The sequence below is a fragment of the Vulpes lagopus genome, chromosome 3 (genome assembly GCF_018345385.1).
Source record: "Vulpes lagopus strain Blue_001 chromosome 3, ASM1834538v1, whole genome shotgun sequence".
In the NCBI taxonomy this organism is placed as follows: domain Eukaryota; kingdom Metazoa; phylum Chordata; class Mammalia; order Carnivora; family Canidae; genus Vulpes; species Vulpes lagopus.
The window spans coordinates 98,234,317-98,254,148 of record NC_054826.1 but is presented as its reverse complement, the minus strand read 5'-3'; the positions used below and the strand labels follow the sequence as shown (position 1 = coordinate 98,254,148).

The 19,832-nt window shown below is 51.8% G+C and overlaps 2 protein-coding genes across 9 annotated transcripts in view; one reads left to right on the top strand and one right to left on the bottom strand.

The window, feature by feature from the left end:
- LOC121487742 (ATP synthase subunit f, mitochondrial) overlaps window positions 1–19,832 on the bottom strand; it is a 46,491-nt gene that overhangs the window by 18,833 nt on the left and 7,826 nt on the right. For 3 of the 6 annotated variants that reach the window (XM_041749719.1, XM_041749718.1, XM_041749720.1), the window contains exon 1: window positions 2,074–4,935. In XM_041749719.1, coding sequence (XP_041605653.1) covers window positions 2,074–2,526 — 453 coding nt within the window. In that variant the 5' untranslated portion in view covers window positions 2,527–4,935. The other 3 variants (XM_041749723.1, XM_041749716.1, XM_041749717.1) reach the window with 3 other exon arrangements.
- On the top strand, window positions 5,200–18,929 carry CPSF4 (cleavage and polyadenylation specific factor 4). Of its 3 annotated transcripts, none has more exons than XM_041749725.1 (8): window positions 5,200–5,452; window positions 8,209–8,259; window positions 10,085–10,237; window positions 12,422–12,517; window positions 12,914–13,007; window positions 14,152–14,224; window positions 15,669–15,839; window positions 18,689–18,929. In XM_041749725.1, the coding sequence occupies exons 1-8, from the start codon at window positions 5,350–5,352 to the stop codon at window positions 18,755–18,757; spliced, it is 810 nt and encodes a 269-aa protein (XP_041605659.1). In that variant the 5' UTR covers window positions 5,200–5,349; the 3' UTR covers window positions 18,758–18,929. The 3 variants fall into 3 exon arrangements, with proteins under 3 accessions (XP_041605659.1, XP_041605661.1, XP_041605660.1); XM_041749727.1 differs by having other exon boundaries at window positions 5,201–5,452; window positions 15,747–15,839; XM_041749726.1 differs by having other exon boundaries at window positions 5,201–5,452; window positions 15,744–15,839.

Here is a 19,832-nt window from a genome sequence, read left to right as displayed (position 1 = left end):
TGAATCCTCCTATGTACCAGGCAAGGTCCATTTGCTGGGGATATAGCCATGAACGAGAGGGAGGCTCCTCATGGAACACATTTTTTAATGTGGAAAAGACAGATGCCAGGTGAAATAAAAAAAATATGTACTATGTAAAATGGTGATAGGTTGTTGTTTTTTTCTTTAAGATTTTATTTGAAAGACAGACAGACAAAGAGTGAGAGAGAGCATGAGCAGGGCCTGGGAGGGGGAGAAGCCTGGGATCATGGACCTGAGCCGAAGGCAGATGCTTAACTGACTGAACCATCCAGGTGCCCCAGTGATAGGTTTTAAAACAAAACTAAAGCAAGAAGTGCCAGAAAAAGGGGTATGGGAGATTTTCCTTTAATCTAAAACCCCTAAAAAAAGGGGTTTTTAAAAGATTTTATTTATTCGAGAGAGAGAGAGACAGTGAGAGAGATCATGAGCAGAGGGGGAGGAGCAGAGGGGGAGAGAGAGAGAGAGAGAGAGGCAGACTCCCCACTGAGCAGGAAGCTCAACACAGGGCTCTATCCCAGGGCCCTAAGATCATAACCTGAGCTGAAGGCAAACACTTAACCAACTGAACCAGCCAGGTACCCTGGAAGATTCAGTTTTAGATATGACAGCCAAGCAGAGCTTCACTCAAAAGATGACAGAACAACAATCTGAAGGAGTTAAGGGAAAAAACACCACTATATGAGAAAACAGTGCAAAGGCCCTGAGTCAAGAGTGTACCTGGGAGTTGGAGAAGCAGAGAGGAGACCAGGATGGTTATAACAGTGAGGGAAGGGGAGATAAGAGTAGAGAGGTAAGGGGAGTGGAAGGCAGACCTTGCAGGCTTCATAAGCTTTTGTGAGGACTTTGGCTTTTATTTCTCAGTTTTTCATTATGGAAAACTTCAAACATACACAAAAGTAAAAATAACTACAACGATTAACAATCTTGTTCAGGCACACTCTGTACTCCCACTCCACACTGAATCATTTTTTTTTTTTAAAGCAGGCTCTATACCCAGTATGGACCCCAACATGGGGCTTGAACTCATGACTCTGAGATCAAGACCTGAACTGAGATCGAGAGTTAGATGCTTCACCAACTGAGCCACCCAGGCACCCCAAAAATGAATTTTTTAAAGCACATTTACAAGGTGCCAGGGTGGCTCAGTTGGCTAGGCATTTGCCTTCAGCTCAGGTCATGAACCCAAATCCTGGGATCAAATCCCGCATGGGGGGTGGAGTCCTTTTACCTCTGCCTCTCCTCCTTACTCGTGCTCATTCTCTTTATGCTCTCTCCCCCCAAAATAAAATATTTACAAAAGACAAAGCACATTTATAGACATTCCATTATTTCATTCCCCAAATCTTCAACATACACCTCTAAGAAATTTTTAAACATATGCGCAACGTCATTATCAACACCTAAGAATATGAACATCGATGTCATTGAGCACATTTGCGAGCCCTAGCAGGAAGAGTAACATAATCTACTTTCTGCTTTAACAGGGTGGTTCTGCACTGTGCTCAGACATGGGAGAAGGAGGTGGTGAGAACGGCAGGCAGCCCACTTACAAGTGTTGTGATAGCTGAGGAGCTGAGGATAAGGCGAGGCCTGGGCTTTCAGGGGGAATACTACAAGAAGGGTTAAGACTGGTCGTATTTTAAAGCTCCAGCTGGAGAGAGAAACAGAAGAGTCAGGGATGGCGCAAAGGCTTCTGACCTGGACAGATGAAACAGGAGGATCGCCATTTAATGAGATGAAAACAGCGCAGTCCAAACAAGGCTGAGAACCAAAATTTCAGGCCAGTGTGGGTGGGTGTAAGGGAGCTGGTGAGGTAGCTGGATATACAGATGGGGAGGGCTGGGCTGGAGATAAGAACAGAAGAACTGCAGTGAAGGGGGGGCCTGAAAGCCAGGGGGTGGCAGATCACCTGGTGTAGCAACCAGAGTGAGTGAAGACAGAGAAGAGCCCTGAGCATCTAAGTATGTAGAGGTCAGGTAAGGTGGCTCTTCCAAAACACTAGGCTACAGAGGAAGTAGAACCAGGACCAACAGAATCCAAAGGTCCCCTCACCTTTCCTTCTCTGATCAGGTGTTTGCACTGAAGGAAGTACCAGTAAGGGGTGTTTTTCCGGCCCCGCCATGACTTTGGCTCCAGCTCTCTTTCTTCGTCTTCAGCAATCTGTTCCCTGAGCCGGAGGTTATACAACTGGGCTGTTGACTTTCGGAACATTCTCCTCGAAGAGTACTTGCTGGAGAGGGTCCCAAAGCTCTCTTCCTCTTCTTCCTGAGTGGCCGTGGGGCCGGGCTGGCTCAGGTCAGAGCTGAGGCTGCTCGCATTCTTCTGGTTCCCCTGGCCAATGGGCAGCTGCAGGGGGGAACTGCTGCAGGTTCGAGTCAGCCACGCAGCCCTCAGCCATGTGGGCCCCTCCCTGCCTCCTGCCCATTTGACTCTGAGAGGGTCAAGGTGCTGGAGGGCGGACAGTCCCACAGGGCGGAAGCGGGAGAAAAGTTGAGCAAATCTCATGAGGTCCAACTCTGGCTTTTTCCTCCAGGGCCTGGCACAGGTCAGAAATATAATGAAGTCTACTTGGGTTTGTAGTCACAAAAGGCAGAAAGAAGACAGAACGGATTACAAGCACGAGCACTGATATTAGAAAGCCTACTTTCAGATTTCGGTTTTGCCAAACAACCACCCATGAGTCCTGGGGCACTCACTGCTCTGGTCTCAGTCTCCTGCCCTGTGAACTAGGGTTAACTACAACCACTGCCCACACAGTCCTGTAGCAATGACTGAATGAAGCTCAGATACATGGTGTGCAGCACAGTGCTGGCACAGTAAGCCCCCAACAGACATAAGCTATTGATATTATCAAGCCATGATCTGAGAGACCAGTCACTGAATTCAGAACGGAATTTGAGTCCTAGCCAGAGCTGTGGTGTGACTAGGCCCATTCCTTGACATTTCTGTGCATACATTTCTTCAACTGCAAGATGAAGATGATCCTACTGACCTCACCGTAAGGTTGTTGTTTTTTCACCATAAGGTTGTAAAGATTAAATGAGATGTTTTTAGCATATCTCATTTACTGCTGTTTCAAAAGTTAAAGCTATTATAATGTATTATTTAAAAAAATACCATCTGGGCCTCTGCACAGGGAAGTTATCTCAAGCATGCCTTTTCTGCAAAATTTGTGGATACATGGGCTAGAGTTGTGCTGTCCAATACAGTAGCCACTAGCCACATGTGGCTACTGAACACTTAAAATGTGTCTAATCTAAATGAAGACATGCTTTAAGTATAAATTACACACTTGATTTCAAAGACTTTATGCCCAAAAAAGTAGACAAATTATACATAATCATCTTTTGACACGTTGAAATAATTTTGGATATACTGGGCTAAATAAAAATTTAACATAGGTTTTCACAATTTTTCAGCTTTATTTAGCATGGCTACCTGAAAATTATAAATCATACACATGGCTTGCATTACATTTCTATTAGACAGTGCTAGACCAGAGATCCTGGTCTGCATACTTGAAACTCTTTTTTTTTTTAATTTTTAAATTTTTTTTTGAAACTCTTTAATAAAAAAATACCAGGGGACGCCTGGGTGGCTCAGTGGCTAAGCATCTGCCTTTGGCTCATGGTGTGATCCTGGGGTCCCAGGATCGAGTCCCACAGAGGGGTCCCTGCATGGAGCCGGCTTCTCCCTCTGCCTATGTCTCTGCCTCTATGTGTTTCATGAATAAATAAATAAGATATTTAAAACGTGTATCAGAATAGCCACCATGACACTATTTTAAGATCTGGTTGTAACAGAAGTTCACAGTTGGTAAGACTTTTAAGTGACTGCAGACTGATTAATAACTGAGGTTCAAGGGATGCCTGGGTGGCTCAGTGGTTGAACCTCTGCCTTCAGCTCAGGTCGTGATCCAGGGGAACCTGGGATCAAGTCCCACATTGGGCTCCCCCTAGGGAGCCTGCTTCTCCCTCTGCCTATGGCTCTGCCTCTCTCTGTGTGTGTCTCATGAATAAATAAATAAAATCTTAAAAAACAAATATCTGAGGCTCAGGAAGGGGAGTGACTTGCTGGGGACCTTGCAGCATGTAAGTGCAAAGTGGAGTGCAAAGGTGAGACCCGCTAGCTGTGGAACCCGGCTGCCAGTGAGCCCATGTCTGGGTATTAGCCTTTCCTGACACCAGTACAGACATCTGGTGAAACCTGCGACCGTAACAGAACCATAACGTGAGCACACCCTTAATTCTACACTGTCAAGTAGCCACATTAAATAAAGTGCTTAGGTGCGTTAAATGAAATGCTGAGCGTTGCAAGAAAAAAAAAAAAAACCCCAACCATGTCGAAATAGATATTAAGACGTTTTAAAAAACAAGTTCCTGCTATTCCAGTCTATAGGCTGCTTTTCTGACGCATGAACACCAAGATCCTGTCACAGCAGTGATTAGTGTAGACCGTAACTTGTGGTAACTTGCACGTACTCTACCTCCAAACATCACTGACGGTCATCCCCACTAGAAACCCCGACTTAGTTGAGGGCCCTGTTAACGCCAGTCATGGAAGGAAATGCCCATTTCACACAGAGAAAACTAAAGGTGCAATTTTCTCCCTACCCAGGCTCATTAACCTGCCAGTAATGACAACCCCTGAATTAGAAACGCGCCGCCGCTGTGCTGGGGTGGGGGTGGGGCAGGGCGTCCCTCCCCGGACGCTCCCCGGGGCCCTCGGGCCAGCCCGACCCCCTCCACAAGGGCCTTTAGAGCCTCGGTCGTCTCACCAGACAGCCCCGACCCCGGCTGCGACACTCGCGGCCCCTCCGTCGTCCCGTCCCCGCCCGGGAACAGGATCTCACTGGAAAAGTCCCCCCAGTGAACACAGCCCGGAAGCCCGCGCCGCGTCGCCCCACCGCGCCCTCCTCGCCTCACCGCGCCGCGCTCCAGGGGGTCCTTCCCACCGGCCTTCACGTCCGCGCAGGACCCCGCCGACTTCACGCAGGCGCAGTCCGCCACGTGAAAGCCCCGCCCCGTGCGCGCGGAGGCGGGTTACCCCGGGCGGCGAGAGGAGGTAGGAGTTCGGCTGGCGGCTAGCCTGGCCTGACGGAGAGTCCCGTACTCCCAGCTCTACTGGCCGGGTCTGGACAGGCGAGAGGCCGGCGCGGGTTTCGGCAGCTCCCGGCATCCCTCGGGCGGCGGCGGCGGCGGCGGCGGCGGCGGCGGCGAGGTTGGAAGAGGCGGAGGACCGTGTGCGGCGGGTCCAGTGGCGGGTAGGAGTGTGAGGGCGGCGAGAGACCTGAGGAGTATTCGGGCCGGTGTGGCCGCCGCCGCCGCCATGCAGGAAATCATCGCCAGCGTGGACCACATCAAGTTCGACTTGGAGATCGCGGTGGAGCAGCAGCTCGGGGCACAGCCGCTGCCCTTCCCCGGGATGGACAGTGAGCGCGGGGCCGGGGCCGCGGGCGAGGGGCACGACCGACTTGGCCCCGGGACCCCTCCCCTCGGTTCAGGCCGCCCTTTCCGTGGGTCCCGGGACCTTTTCTGCATCGGTCCTGGGGACTCTTTCTCCCCTATCCTGGGACCCCCTTCCCCCATTCAGACTCGGGAGCCCCCCTTTCTCCAACCTTTGATCCCCTGGGGCTGTTCTGATACAGTCTTCTGGAGGGCAGGATCGTGTCTGGTTGTTGGAATAAGTCGTGAATGAAAGCGGGTGTTTGAGGTTGGAAATTTTTTCCCTGACATAACTAAAAGAAAATAGTGAGACGTTCCCCTTCTCTGACTCCAGTCCCCCCCCCCCCACACACACACACTTTGAGCACCCTCTCCTTGGTTTCATCAGAACTGGGCGGTTGGAGGAGTCCTGCTGGAGGAAGGACCGACCACCTGTCTCCTCTCTGTAGAAGATTCCCAGTTAGACTCTCAAGCTCCATTCTTCTAGGATGTGCCCTCCTGGCAGCCTATCCCTCACTTTTTCTCTGGACTCCAGTTCTGAGTCATTCATCACACCTGGGCAGCTGCCTGAGTTCCCTTTGTTCTCCACCGTGAAAGGATAGTCTCTAGCTCCTTCACCCCCCCAACTTAGGTGGATATCTGGCACTTTAAAAGACACCGGCAGTTTTCTTCTCTCTTTTCCAGTCACACTTGGAATGTAATGTTAAAGCCTAGAGGTCACTCGGTTCAATCCACAGATGGGGCACCTGGTTCTGGGGAGGGGAATTGCAGAAGACCACTTGGTCCCTGGCGACTTGGTACATGGTGGAACCACGTGAGCTCTCCAGTGTTCCTTACTGGTTCAGTCTGTGGTTCCCTGTGCTGTGTCCCATGCCAGAGGCCCATGTTCACCCAGGCCTGTGTCCTGGAAGAGCCTCCTTGCAGCCTCATTCCTCTCAAGTGGCCACACTTATCATGCACGCATGACCTGAGTTGTTTCAGTCATGCCGACACTTACCTGTGAGATACCACTTATACCCAGGAGACATACCTCTGGCAACCCTATGTACACACCAATTCCATCTCTACTATACACATCTTATAAGCAGCTGCTGAAATTCAGATACACACTATTAACTACCCCTGGACACATGTGATCACTTCCTGCTTGTGCATGCTCATCCACTTTATTTATTTGCTAGAGAGAGCTAGTGAGCACAGGTGGGGGAGGGACCAAGGGAGAGAGAGAAATAGGCAACCCGCTGAGCAGGGAGCCCAATGCAGGACTCGATCCCAGAACCCTGGGATTATTACTTGACCTAAAGGCAGACGCTTAACTCAGCCGCCCAGCCACCCCATGCTCATCCACCTTTGCACATGTGTCCTTTCCCTGTGTTGATGGAACCATCCATGCAGGGCAGCTCCTTCCCTCTCTCCTCTCCAGCCTGGGACCACACATACTTGAGTCTATGAGGGCAGGTGCAGAGGCCCACATACCTGTTCTAAGGAGGGTCAGGGACATGCCTGGCCACGGGTGCTGCCCTGGCTTAGGCCTCAGACTTGGTAGGCACCCTCTGCCCTCTGCCAGTCCATGATCTATTTCAGTGTGTTAAAGCCCTGGGTGGTCACAACCGTTTCTCCTTTGGGCACTTCGTTGCCATCTTAGTTTTGGGAAGAATTGTCAGTTCTCCCCTGAAGACATACTCTTAACCTATCTGCCTGAGACCCACCCCCAGGACTGTAGACTTCTGGCTTCAAGCAATGAAGTAACCTTAACCTCTGAGTGGAGCCCAGAAATACTCTTCTGTGATGCCTTCCTTAATATAAGGCTTTTTCAACTTTTTTTTTTTTTGGCTTCTTAAGCTTTTTGAGATGCAAACCAATGATACCCCCTTGACAGCCTTAAGTCTGCCCTAGCAAAATCTGCCTGCTTCTGAGAATCAAAGGAGTCTCTTACAAGATAGCGAAGAGAAGGATGAAAGTGGCTTTCCAAACTGCTCTTGGTGGGTTTTCAGCAGCTCTAAAATGCCTGCCAATGGAGAAAACTGTTAATGAAGCCAGGGAGAGTTTATGCTAGCAGCCATGATGAGTGAATTCCTGGGCTGATTGCAAAGGCTTGCCCCCTGGAGTCACTGATACCGCACTCTGCCTTTATTCCTTGGCTCACCTCACCCAAACTGGCTGCCTCTGTGGAAGCAGAAGACCGTGAGCCTTTAATTGTGTGTTGGTATTGTACCACCATGAGCTAGATCATGGGCAGGCACATTCTGCCTCTGTTTTCCTTGATGCTCTTCCCACCAGAGTGCCTCGGAGGCACCCGCCCCTTCTCTGGAGCTTGTCCCTCCCTCGAGTCCCCATTTGATTGTTTGTGCTTCCTGTGAGCTCACACCCTCCCTCTGTCTCAAGTTAAAGTGCTTGTGAGTTAGCCCTCTGGAAGGTCGGAGTCCAGACTGGGGGTAATTAACTTCTGTAATCTTGTGCTCCATCCTTCCCCCGCCCACTTCTAACTCCTTGAAAGCATCTTGCTTATAGGAAGCTCTCAGGATGACTGGTCTCTACATACGTGTCCGCAGAGAAGGACTAAAATGAGCAGCTTTTTGTGTGTGTGGTCAGGCTTTGTATTTTTTTTTTTTTTTTTTTTTTTGCCAATCTGTTTTCTGTACCCTGAACCCTTCATGGGTCAAAGAAGGGTCCCCTCCTTATGTCTTCAGCTGTCCCCAGTCACACCTCACTTTGTTTGATGCTTCTCCTTTCCTTCCTGCAGAGTCGGGAGCTGCTGTCTGCGAATTCTTTTTGAAAGCTGCCTGTGGCAAAGGTGAGAAACCCCTGGCTCCTCAAAATTCCCCCTGAGGTGCTTTCTGCCACCCTGACCCCTAGCAGACTTCAGGCCTTCAGGTCTCTGGCTTGCATTACTTTCTGCAGATTAACAGTATCCCTAGATGAAATTACTGTGCTTTGGACAGACTAGGAACATGATGGGGTATTCTTCCTGAAATCTGAATCCCAGGACAGAGCCTCACTCTGAGTCTGCCTCCTCACCTCACCTCACCTCACTTTGCCTGTGGCCCAAAGACAGAAGGCCCAAGCACTGAGGTGTTCGGAAACTTTTTCAAGATCTTGGAGTTAGTGAGTGGCTGAGCCAGTGTCTGAACCCAAGCCTTTCTGATTCTATAGTCTACCCAAGCTCCCTGTCCTCTGTACCCTGTCATCAAAAACCCCTACAGCAGTCTGTCCTGTGGAGCCATGTTCATACCAACCAGACTCCAACAGAGGCTACTGGAACCAGACTATCCACTAATTGATAAGGAGACAGATTGCTAGGTGAGACCTTACATGCCCTGTATAGGTCTGGGCATTTTTCTTCCTATAGGCAAATTTATTTGGAAACTAGATTTTAATCAGAAGCTTGAGTAGGGAGCACAAAATTGGAGCAAAGGGATGGTTTTAGTGGATGATTTTGGCAAGTTTGGTTTATAACTCTAGCTTTTCCCAGGGAAACAATAGACCTGCTGGGTAGATCAGCCAGGTTGCCCTGGGGCTCTCTGGTTGGAATATCATCTCCCACTGGGCTTCTGGGCTTTTTCCTACATTTGTGCTTATTAATTCTGCCCTTCTGACCTGCCGCCTTCTGTCAGATAGCTGTCCTTATCACAGGGCACTGTGGCTGTCTTCTGTGTTGACTAGTAGCCACTTGGCCATATGTGGCTAGTTAATACATGTGGCCAGTGACCACCATATTGGATGGCATAGATACAGAACACCAGTGCAAAGTTCTGTAAGAAGGGGCTGGTCTAGGGTCTTTCCCGGTTACAACATCATTCTGGTTGGGTCTTCCCCAGTAGTCCCACCAGGCCATGAGTTAGAAACATGAGTTTCCAGGAGTATGGCTGTGTCCCATCTGGTGGCCAATTGCTCAGGACCTGCTACAGAAGGCAGACCTGGGGATCCCTGGGTGGTGCAGCGGTTTAGCGCCTGCCTTTGACCCAGGGCGCGATCCTGGAGACCCGGGATCGGGTCCCACATCAGGCTCCTGGTGCATGGAGCCTGCTTCTCCCTCTGCCTGTGTCTCTGCCTCTCTCTCTCTCTCTGTGACTATCATAAATAAATAAAAATTAAAAAAAAAATTAAAAAAAAGAAGGCAGACCTCCCTCAGTTTGTGTATGATGCATTTCTCTTTCTTAATTCTTGAATGCTAAGTGAGCCCTTATAACTAGAGGTAGAACCCACTTGGAGTCAAAGCTTCTGCTGGTGATCCTCTTTACCTTCTGTTTTGGGGGGCTGTGTTTCCCAAACCCTAGTTTTTCCTTTACTGCCCCTACAATTTTTTCCATGTCTGTGTATCACTAGAACTATAATTAAGAAAGAAGCTCATTTTCCCACTACCTTTAGGCTTGTTAAGGTTCCATCTTACAGTAATATTGGTGAAATCATGATTTGATGTTTTCGTTGGGTTTTCCCAAAACACACTGAAATAAAATAAGCACTAAAACCTAAGATGTGTGCTTATGTACTGCCTGAAATTATGTTGCCTTCTGCCAGAGGCAGCCACAACCTTCCAGGACATGTTGCTCTCAGGTACTTGAGGGATGTGTGGGACGAAGGCACCACCCTCCTCACAGCCCCCCTGTCTTCCTTGGCAGGGGGCATGTGTCCATTCCGCCACATCAGCGGTGAGAAGACTGTTGTGTGCAAACACTGGCTGCGGGGGCTGTGCAAGAAGGGGGACCAGTGTGAGTTCCTACATGAGTACGACATGACCAAGATGCCTGAGTGCTACTTCTACTCCAAGTTTGGTAAGCAGACACCTGGCCTCAGGAGCCCCGGGGAGGCCTCTGCCAGCCCTGAGACCCAGAGGGGACAAGCAGCTGGCTGGGCGCATGCACTTTCTGCCATCTCCCAGCTGTCCGGCTTCAGAATCTTAGGCCGTGCCCACCAACCTCAGCTGGCCCTCTAGTTTCAAGTACTTGGGCAAGTTTGGGAGACGACTGAGGGTTACATGGTGGGTGAGCAAGCCAGGCAGCTGGCTGGAGGCCTTTTTTCTGCTCACACTGGCCTTTTCCCCTAATCAGCTGCTGCTTCCAACGTGGTGACTCCTTACCCCGCTCCAGGCATGTGTTAGTTCCTCCTCTCTGGGAATGTGGTCCCAGGTAGTAGTTTGTAAACAGGGGCTGTTTTCTGGTGGCCAAGAGCACCACTCCTCACCTTGAGATTGCCTTGATCCCTGTGTAGAGAACATGTGCTCTTCGCCATCCTAAGTGGACTGCATGGAGAAGCAGGGGCGGGCCAGGGCTCGGCAGGGGTGTTACACTCCCTGATGGAACTAGAATACCCTGGCTCTGTGCTGTGGGTGAGGCTGCCCAGCAAGGAGCCCTGTTGGTTGGGATGTGGATGGGCTCTAGCCTCAGGACGTCCAGCCCTGTGCAGGGACCCAGCGGGAGACTGGAAGCCTGCTGTATTCTTTGTGGTGGGTAGGGGGGTGGGAGTAGTGCTGGGCGCACTATACACTTTCAGAGCTGTCATCAGGAGATATTGATTAGTCCAGCAGCCCAACAGGTGTGGCCTGATGGTTTATTAATGATAGTTGTGCTTTCTTTGTAGAGGTAGCTTAAGCTGTGAAGTCAAAGCGCAGATGGTCAGAAATAGGACCCAGGCTTCCCGGTCCTGCCCCACCCATACCAGCACTGGAACCAGCACTAGAAGAGGGCGTCCTCTTTTCATGGATGCCGCCTCCCATCTGGAACCAAAGGCGGGAGCCAGCCCTCCTCGACAGACTCTTAAGGGCTCCTCTCAGCCTGGCCCAGGTTCCTTCATTCCTGCTGGGCCTGGCAGCCCCCCAATTCCTCTGGTGCCCCTGCCTGCTCTTTCCCTACAGAGCCTGTCCTGGTGCACATGTACTGTCTGCAGCTCCTATCATCCGGGACACAAGTGAGGGTCCTCCTTTGGCACTGGAGGGACGGTAGTAAACAGGACAGGCCCAGTCCTCGTCCCTTGGTGCTTTTGCTCTAGAGCCCAGGGAAAGAGGCAGCTGACACCAGTGAAACAAAGATGAAAATGACATGTAGGAAGTGCTCTAAAGGAAATAGACAGGGATGGGACCATGTCTGGAGGACCATATTGTCCTTAGGCTGAATGGTCAGGGAAGGCCTCTCAGGTGAGACGGAGCTAGGATCTGAAGGCTAAGAAGGGGCCGCTCATGGTGACCAGCTGGGGTACCAATGTGGCTGGGGGAGGAGCAGCCTGGGGGAGGGGTGTGCTACACCTCACAGGGACTTGTGTGTCTGGGAAGGAGTTTGCATTTTCTCTGAAAAGCAGTGATCAGATTGGCCTTTCATGTGTAACGTGGATCAGGGACGGCAAGCATGTGGCACAGCCGCCCATCTGGATGGTTCCTGAAGTTGGGTGAAAGATGCTGCTGGCCAGCTGGACCAGTTGCTCCTGAGAGGAGCTGTCATCACAAAGGCTTTATCACACTCTTGCCATAGGGATCCAGCCTCAAGTTCCCAGGTCCTCCCTGCTTTTGTTCTGAAAGATAGAATCCTCAGACCTTTGTCCCATCCCAGCTAGTAGATGTGAAGAGCTGATCAGAGTAGACCAGTCATTTCCTGACTCAGTGGGTGCTTTTGCATATTTGGGCCCCCCACAGTGCCCAGGATACCCCCTTTGCAGAAGTGGTGGAGCCATGAGTTATTTGATGACTGCGCACCCCATGCCCGGCTCTGTGTCATAGACCTTCAAGGCAGCATGGACATGTGTGAGGGATGCACCATGTACAAGTCATGTACATGGTCCATGTATAGGTCAGGAGTCTGTCTGAGGCTCTGAGAGGAGCCTCACCAGGACTCACCAGGCCAGGAGACACCAGAACTACCTGGCCCTCTGCCACACAGCAAGCCCAGCTTTGAGAAAAGCAGAGGTGGGTCTGAGTCCAGCTCCCCCAGAGCTTCCCCAGATGGGTTCATGTCTGGCTTTCCCTGCAGGGGAGTGCAGCAACAAGGAGTGCCCCTTCCTGCACATCGACCCCGAGTCCAAGATCAAGGACTGCCCTTGGTATGACCGTGGCTTCTGCAAGCATGGTAGGTGTCAGAGTAACTGGGCTCCCAGCAAAAGGCTGGTCCTGTCTTCCTCTGCCCACATGACCTCTCCCTGTCCTACCTGTTCCAGCAAAACCTGGTGTTATGCACCTGGGGCCAGTGAGGCTTTTCTACACCCTCAGCTCACCTGAGCCTCCCAAAGCTCCCGTGTGGACTGCATCCTCACCTATATTTTGCATAAGGAAATAAGGAAACTCGCACTTAGGAGGTGGCATGCCCTGCCTGCTAATGAATGGATCCGAGGCAGAGCCAGCATCTAAAGCCCTGCTTTTGCCCTCTGCACCTGGGCAATGGTGTGGCCAGGGCTCTGTTACACAGGGGCATGAAGCCATCCCCTGAAGCGGGGGGTCCAAGCGTCCCGGATGTTTGGCTCCACAGGTCCCCTGTGCAGGCACCGACATACTCGGAGAGTCATCTGTGTGAATTACCTCGTGGGATTCTGCCCGGAGGGACCCTCGTGTAAATTCATGCAGTGAGTAGCCAGGCCCTGTTCCCCCAGGCCCTGTTGCCCTCCAGACCTTTCCTGGGTCCACCTGGGCTTTGCTGACTGGGCGGTATCACCATGGGGCCCGGGGCAAGGGCCAGTGCTGCTCCCTGAACTCAGAGGTGGCTCTGTCCAGCCTGGCACTTAACCTTTCCTGGGTTGCAGATCTGACGAAAGCTGGCCTCCGTGCCCCAGAAAAGCTCACATCTTGCATGTCACTTAGGGACCTCTGGTTAAGAACCTGTGCCTAAAAGGAAGCCAACTTCATTATGGGGGCCTCCCCTGTGGAGGCACCAAGTTTGAGATTCCACGTATGCTAGTTCATGTAATTCTTCATAAGCTTGTGTGAGAGAGAACCTCCCCATCTCACCCAGAAGACTGAGGCTCAGAGCTCAGCCATTGGCCAGGGTCACGTGGTGGTAGGGGTGGCACCTGGTCAAAGGCAGGCCTGTGGCCTCTGAAGTTGGGTTTTCATTGCCCAGCAGGGCTCAGAGCTCCTCTCCTAGGTCTTAGTCCATGTCTGTCACTTTGGGTGGTCATGGACTTGGACTTCTCCCTGGGGTGGCACCGGGACTGCAGAATACTGTCGTCCTCCTACCTCTGGGCCACTTCCATCCACCCCACTGACACCTGCACAGAAGCACAGTATCCTGGTCACTGCCACACAGTGGACAGGGGGCAGGTGCTGAGGACGTGGTCCAGCTCCCTAGGTGAGAGCCCAGGAGCCTGCAGGTGGCCGGGCAGGTTCCCCAGGGAGTGTGTCTTGTTGGAGGTGGTCTGGCCACCTGAGTTAGACCCTCAGGGAGGGGCATGTGTTGGGAGGAGCTCCCACTTCCGAAGCCCTTGGAAAGTAGCTCTTGCTGCAGGTCCCCAGGTCCTAGCAGCCAGGTGTAAACAGAGCTGGGTCTGAGCCCAGGCGAATCCATTCTTTTTGCCCCTTTTCTCCAAAGCTCCAGGGGCTGAGCTCAGAGCCAGCAGCTACCCCATATTCAGGCGTGTTGCTCTGTGCTTGGGCACAGGCTGCCTGTGAGCTCCCAGGGCCAGGATTTGAGAACACAGCCTGGCCAGGCCCCTCTCTCATCCCCTCTTCTCCTCCCCTTGTTCTCATACCCTCTGGCTGCGGGGTGACCAGCCCTCGATTTGAACTGCCAATGGGAACTACCGAGCAGCCCCCACTGCCACAGCAGACGCAACCTGCAACAAAGGTACCGTGCCCCGGCCCCTCCCCAGCAGTGGCTGTCCCGGTATGCAGGCCGCTACAGACCCAACTGGCGATGTGGGAGAGGGTGGAGGGGACAGGAGGGGAGTCCCCCTGAGTTCCAGCAGATTTGGGAGCAGAGCAGTTGGTCTCTCCCTCTAGAGCTGAATGCCCACTTGGCTTCTCTTCCCTCTGCGTGGCAAGTGGCTCAGTGGCACCCCCTCGGGAGCCGGAGTGGAGGGCAGCATGAGCACCAGGGGGGTCAGCTGCTTTTGCTCCCTTTATAAACAAGGAAACAGTCCTGAGGCCACAGCTGGGCAGGAGCAGCCCCGGAGCAGAACTGAAGCTGACCGGCTCTCCTGCCTGTGCTGTTGGTGCCCCATGTGGAGGGTCCTGGCAGGAAGGGAGGGCTGGGAACAGGGCTGAAAGACCAGCTGGCTCCACCTCCCTAGACAAAGGGGTCCCACAACCCAGCAGTAGGCTAATTCTCTCAAGCATGACAGCGAGAGATGCCACAGACAAGTGGGAATCTGTAGCAGTGCATACCCCTCCCCCACCCGAACCAGGGGCACCCTGAATTTGTTTATGGGAGTGGAGGGTTGGGGGCCCAGAAGAAAGGGTGGCCAGGTGTGTTAGGCAGGGTCTCAACAGGCCAAGTAAACCCACCTACTGATCTTAAATCCTTACCTCTTACTTGTTGGACTCTGAGCCCATTGCCAAAGCCCCATCCGTCCTTCAGGCCTACGGGCTAAGGTAGGAGGGCCTGTGGTGGCCAGACATCTGGCACTGACCCCCACCCTCAGGAGGCTGTGGGATGACTCAGATAGGACTCATCACAAAGCGGGGAGTTCCTGGGTGCAGGTATGACCATGACGACCTGGGGGTCTCTAGCTTGGTGCTCCTGTATTTATTTACCGGAGGCCAGAGCCAGGAGCCCTCGTGGTTGAGAGGTGGACTAGCCATCCAGCCAGGAGCCCCCACCCCCCTGGCTCACAGGACTCCCTAGCAGAAGGCTCTCTCAGCCCCTAGACCGCAGGTCAGCATGTCAGCCTCCAACTGTTTTTCTGTGACTGTTGCTCGCCGTGTAGGCTGCTAAACATCTGGCTGAACCAAGCGTTCATCCTGACCTGAAGCTAGAACCTCAGAAACAAAAGTAAGGCCTGCTCATGCCCTTGCCCTGCTGCCCCAGAGACCTCCTCGTCTCTTTGGTGTTTTGTTTTCTACTTTTATTTTTCGTTTTTGTGTGTCTGCATGGTGTTTTTCGGGCAGCGGCTCCTGCCATCATCACCAGATATTTGTTTTCCACCTGCTCTCCTGAGCGGGGCCATTGCAGAAGCCCTTCTTCCTGCTGGTCATGCGGGATCAGTCCCGCACTCTTTTTTCCTGTCCCCATTGGTAGTCTGCGTGCACGTGTTTTCCACAGTAAAACCGTGTTGTGTAACTCTTTCCAGCAAAGTAACAATCCGCCATTACAAAGGTCGTCCTCCTTGATCCAGTTAACGAGTCAGAACTCTTCTCCCAATCAGCAGAGAGCCCCGCAGGTCATCGGGGTCATGCAGAGTCAAAACAGCAGCGCGGGCAACCGGGGACCGCGGCCGCTGGAGCAGGTCACCTGTTATAAGGTGAGTCCCAGGGCTGGGGGGCTGGTATGGCCTTCACAGTCAGGATTCATTCCCTCGATCTTCAGGTAGTTAATTTTGAAAGATGAAAACATCTTTGTCTCTGTTGACCGTCAGAGTCAAAGTGGGCTACTCTGGTGGGCTAGAGACCATCCTGCTTCCTTCCATCCATGACACGCCAAGGCCAAGTGAACCATCACACATGCTGCTGAATGAAAGGATGGAGCTTGTGGGAAAAGGAGGGAAATCTTTCAGGGGCTAGTGATAAGGTATAAGCATAAAGCCAGGAGAAGGGAGTAAGCTCTGAAGTCTCAGGATGGCCTCACATTCTGCAAGAGCATACCCAAGGGAAAGGCACAAAGCTTTAAGCCCACGTAAGAAGAAAACAAAGAATTCACCCCACCCCCAGCACACGCACACACACACACTCCTTTATCTCAGGGAAAGGTAAGCTCTTTAAAAACCTACTAGAAAACTTGTCTCATTCTTGGCTTTGGATGGAAATTGGGGAGATAAGTGCCTTCAGAGTTTACAGTCACCAGGGGACCCTTGTATTCAACCCTCAGTGAAGGAGGGCTGGAAAGCTATAAACTGGGTTTTCCAATCTGAAACAGACTCAGATGTGGGCTCCTGGTGCCTGGCTCTACAAGGAATTTATTCTCAAGCCAACCACATATAATTCCTACAGCCAGAGTGTTGAATGTGTTCGTAATTAAAAGTCACAAAAATCTAGAAGGAAACTGCCGCCACCGAGGGAAATCCGCAGAAACAACTGATAACTAGATTTGGGGATTATTAGACAAAATACAAAGTTTATATTTGGGGATTATTAGACAAAATACAAAGTTAGTACATGCTTTTTATAAAACCACTGAGATGATCTAGAAATTTCTTGGGTACAGAGTGTTATCCCTATTCCCACCTTTCCTAAAACAGCCACTTGATTCCGTGGGCTGTGTTGTCATGATTTTTGGTTTTGGTGCTCCTTCACACCCCACAGGGGACCCCACATGGAGAACTGTGTGTCAAGCTTTTAGTCACACAAGCACTAGGAAAGTACATTTTAATATAAATAGGGCCCTAGTATGTATAACATTCTGTAGTCTTTTTTTTTTCTTTCTTCTCGATAATACGTTGTGGATCATTCTATGTAAACCTAATCTGTTTCAGTGGGTGCATAACAGAATTGCAATTTACTTTACCAGTTCTCTGTTGGTAGCAATTTAATTTTTGTTGCTAAAAACATTACTGAATCTGACACTTAGACATCTGTGAGCTCTTGCCTGAGAGCAGCAGCATCCGTGCCTCCCAAGTAGAAAGTCCGAGCCAGGAAGTGTATGCTTAGCTTAAATTATTCCTAGAACTTTCCCTCAGGAAAAGCTGACCCACTTCCTGCAGCCATCACACTCAGCCCCTACTCTGTGCCAGCCCCACTGAAACAAAGGGTGCTAGCGCTCTTTCCCAGGAGGGGTTTTGTGTTCTGCGAGGAGGAGACAGCAGGTGCCCCAAACTGCTAAAGTTAAAAGCACACTTGGATTCAGGGAAGGCTGAGCCTGAGCCCTACCGGGTGGGGAAAGTACAGAAAGGAGGGTATGCCTCCGACCAGTCCCCTCTCAAGTAAGAGAAACCGTATGTGTTCTGAGGCAGTGTAGCTGGCATCTTCACCTCCTGCCCCCTGCACTCTTCAGCAAGGCCTCCAAAGCAAGCTCTCCTGAATCCTAAACTTAGGTGAAGCCAGAACCTAACAACCCCCTTGTCACCATGGCAGCCTCCTAGTTGACATTAAAGGCACACTGTGGGAATCCCAGGTTCTCCAGGATCAGCTGTGGAGGCCAAAGGCCATGCCAGGTGCTCTAAGCAGGGGCCCGGTTAGTCCTTCCCTCTGCTTATCAGTCCAAGGGCCAGCTAGCAGCTGCACAGGCCACTCATCCGCACAGTCACACCTACACATCAGACAGATGGGAGAACATAGGGCCCTTGGGGTCCAGAAATAGAGCAGGCAAGAGATGGGGCCATGACTGGGTAGAGCCCAGCATTCCAGGCTGAGGAAGCCAGGACTGGGAGGGCCCTGAGTGGGTGTCCCCACCTGTCCTGACCCCCTGCTTAGTGCTCGAGGCTGCTGTTCAACCTTTTAACTAGCTTCTGTTTTTTGAGTAGTATGAATGAACAAAGAGAAACCAAGGAAGGGCCTGGGGAATCAGAGCTGGGATGAGGCTGAGTCAGTGCTGGATTTCCGAAGTGATACTCTGGGGCTGTTCACCCACATCTAACCATTGTCCCATGTCTCTGATCCTATAACCAAAACCTGTCCCCTGGGGTAGCTTAGGAAAACATGGAAGAGCCAGGAGGGAAAACTGTGGGTGCAGCCCACCCTTTGTGTCCACGGCAATGGTCCCCGGGGTGGGGGGAGGAGCCTGGTGGCTTCTCTGGAGTTGTTGCCTCCTGTCTCCAGAACAGTGCCTCAGAAAGGTAAGTAGCTGGCCAGCCATACAGAGGGGCCTGTACCACAGGATTCTTGTCGTCCTGCCACTTACCACAAGAGACCTTCTGTGGACAGGCCCGTGTGGATGTTGGCCCAGCCTGCAGGAGCTCCCTGCTATGTGCTCTCAGATCATCCTTGGGCTCTGTAGCCTCTTCCATCTGCTGAGCTGCTGGAGTTTCTGGGCCACTGTACCTTTGGAGCTCCTTTTTCTTTGTGTTTGAAAGTCTGTACCACTGAGAATTCCAGAGTCCCATCCTTAACCTGGTATTTGGTGGGTGCTACCTTACTTGAAAACTGTATTTGAAAACGGTGGGTGTTTTTGTTTTTGTTTTTTGTTTTTGTCTCCTCTCTCCCTTCCTGCTGTTTCCAGTGTGGTGAGAAAGGACACTACGCCAACAGATGCACCAAAGGGCACTTGGCCTTTCTCAGTGGACAGTGACAGCAGTTGGAGCCAACTCAGAGCAGCCCAGAGGGCCCCCCCTGTTGGGAACCAGTCTGGGCCCTCCTTGGGAGCATGCGTTGAACTGTTTCACACCAGTGTTGGTGCAACTCTGGCTGGGGCTGGCAGGCAGGCACGCTGGGGTTATTCTGAGGGGCTACGTCTGTCAGCTTCCCTATCATTTTGCTGTAATCTTTTAAAAAGGGGATAAGTGCTCTACTTTGGTCCTTCCAAGTCGGCATCATGTTTGTCTAGCATCCACACCTCCTGTCCGGATCTCTCAGCACACAGCCCTCTGGGGAGGGAAGGAGGTTGTGGCCAGGGGCTTGTGCTAAGCAGTCTGTATGGAAGGCAGCCCCTCCCCTCAAGGCCTCGTCATTAAACACCACTTCTTGGTGACCCCAGGGCTGATGGATCATTTACAGCTTCGGCCAGGTCATGCCTGCTTCCTCCGTGTCCTGCTGAGTTCAGAAGCTGTGCCTATAGATGTGATTTGAACGAGGCAGCCCTTTGGGCAAACTTAAGTGCACTTGTTGCCTCAAGTCAGTCCTGCTCCCAGGTGGCAGTGGTTGACAGGAATAGCACACTGCTCTCCAGTGTGAGCGTCTTTTTCCTCTGGGCCGATTGCCTTGGAGCGCCTACTTGACAATGGTATCTCTCAAGGTATACATTCAGCTGGAGCTGCCAACCACCCATTGAATAGGGGACGCAGTCCATGTGTGCACCTACCTCCTGCCCCGCCAAGTGTCTGTACAGTCACTCACCCTTGGCCTCCGGAGACCACCCTGCCCCTGAACCTGGAAATGTGAAACCATCACCTGCAACCTGCTGGGCAAGTGGGCCTCTCCAAGTCCCGTTACAAGAACACTTTTTATGAGGTTGATTAAAGCATGTTTTCTAAGCTGCGTCTCATTACTTCAGGGACCCTGTGCCAAGGAGAGGACTCCTGCTGTTTGCCACACTATGTGCCTGGCACGAAGCTTTCATATTGGTGCTTGCTTGTCCCCTCTTGACAGGTGAATATCTCAGAGGGAAGGGATGCTGCCAGGGAAGGAGAGGCCTCTGTACTGGCAGC

Coding starts and splice junctions, on each gene's coding strand:
- CPSF4 (XM_041749725.1), top strand. CDS start 5,350: ATGCAGGAAATCATCGCCAGCGTGGACCACATCAAGTTCGACTTGGAG. Junction 8,260..10,084: donor GAAAGCTGCCTGTGGCAAAG/GTGAGAAACCCC, acceptor CTTCCTTGGCAG/GGGGCATGTGTCCATTCCGC. Junction 13,008..14,151: donor CCCTCGTGTAAATTCATGCA/GTGAGTAGCCAG, acceptor CGGGGTGACCAG/CCCTCGATTTGAACTGCCAA.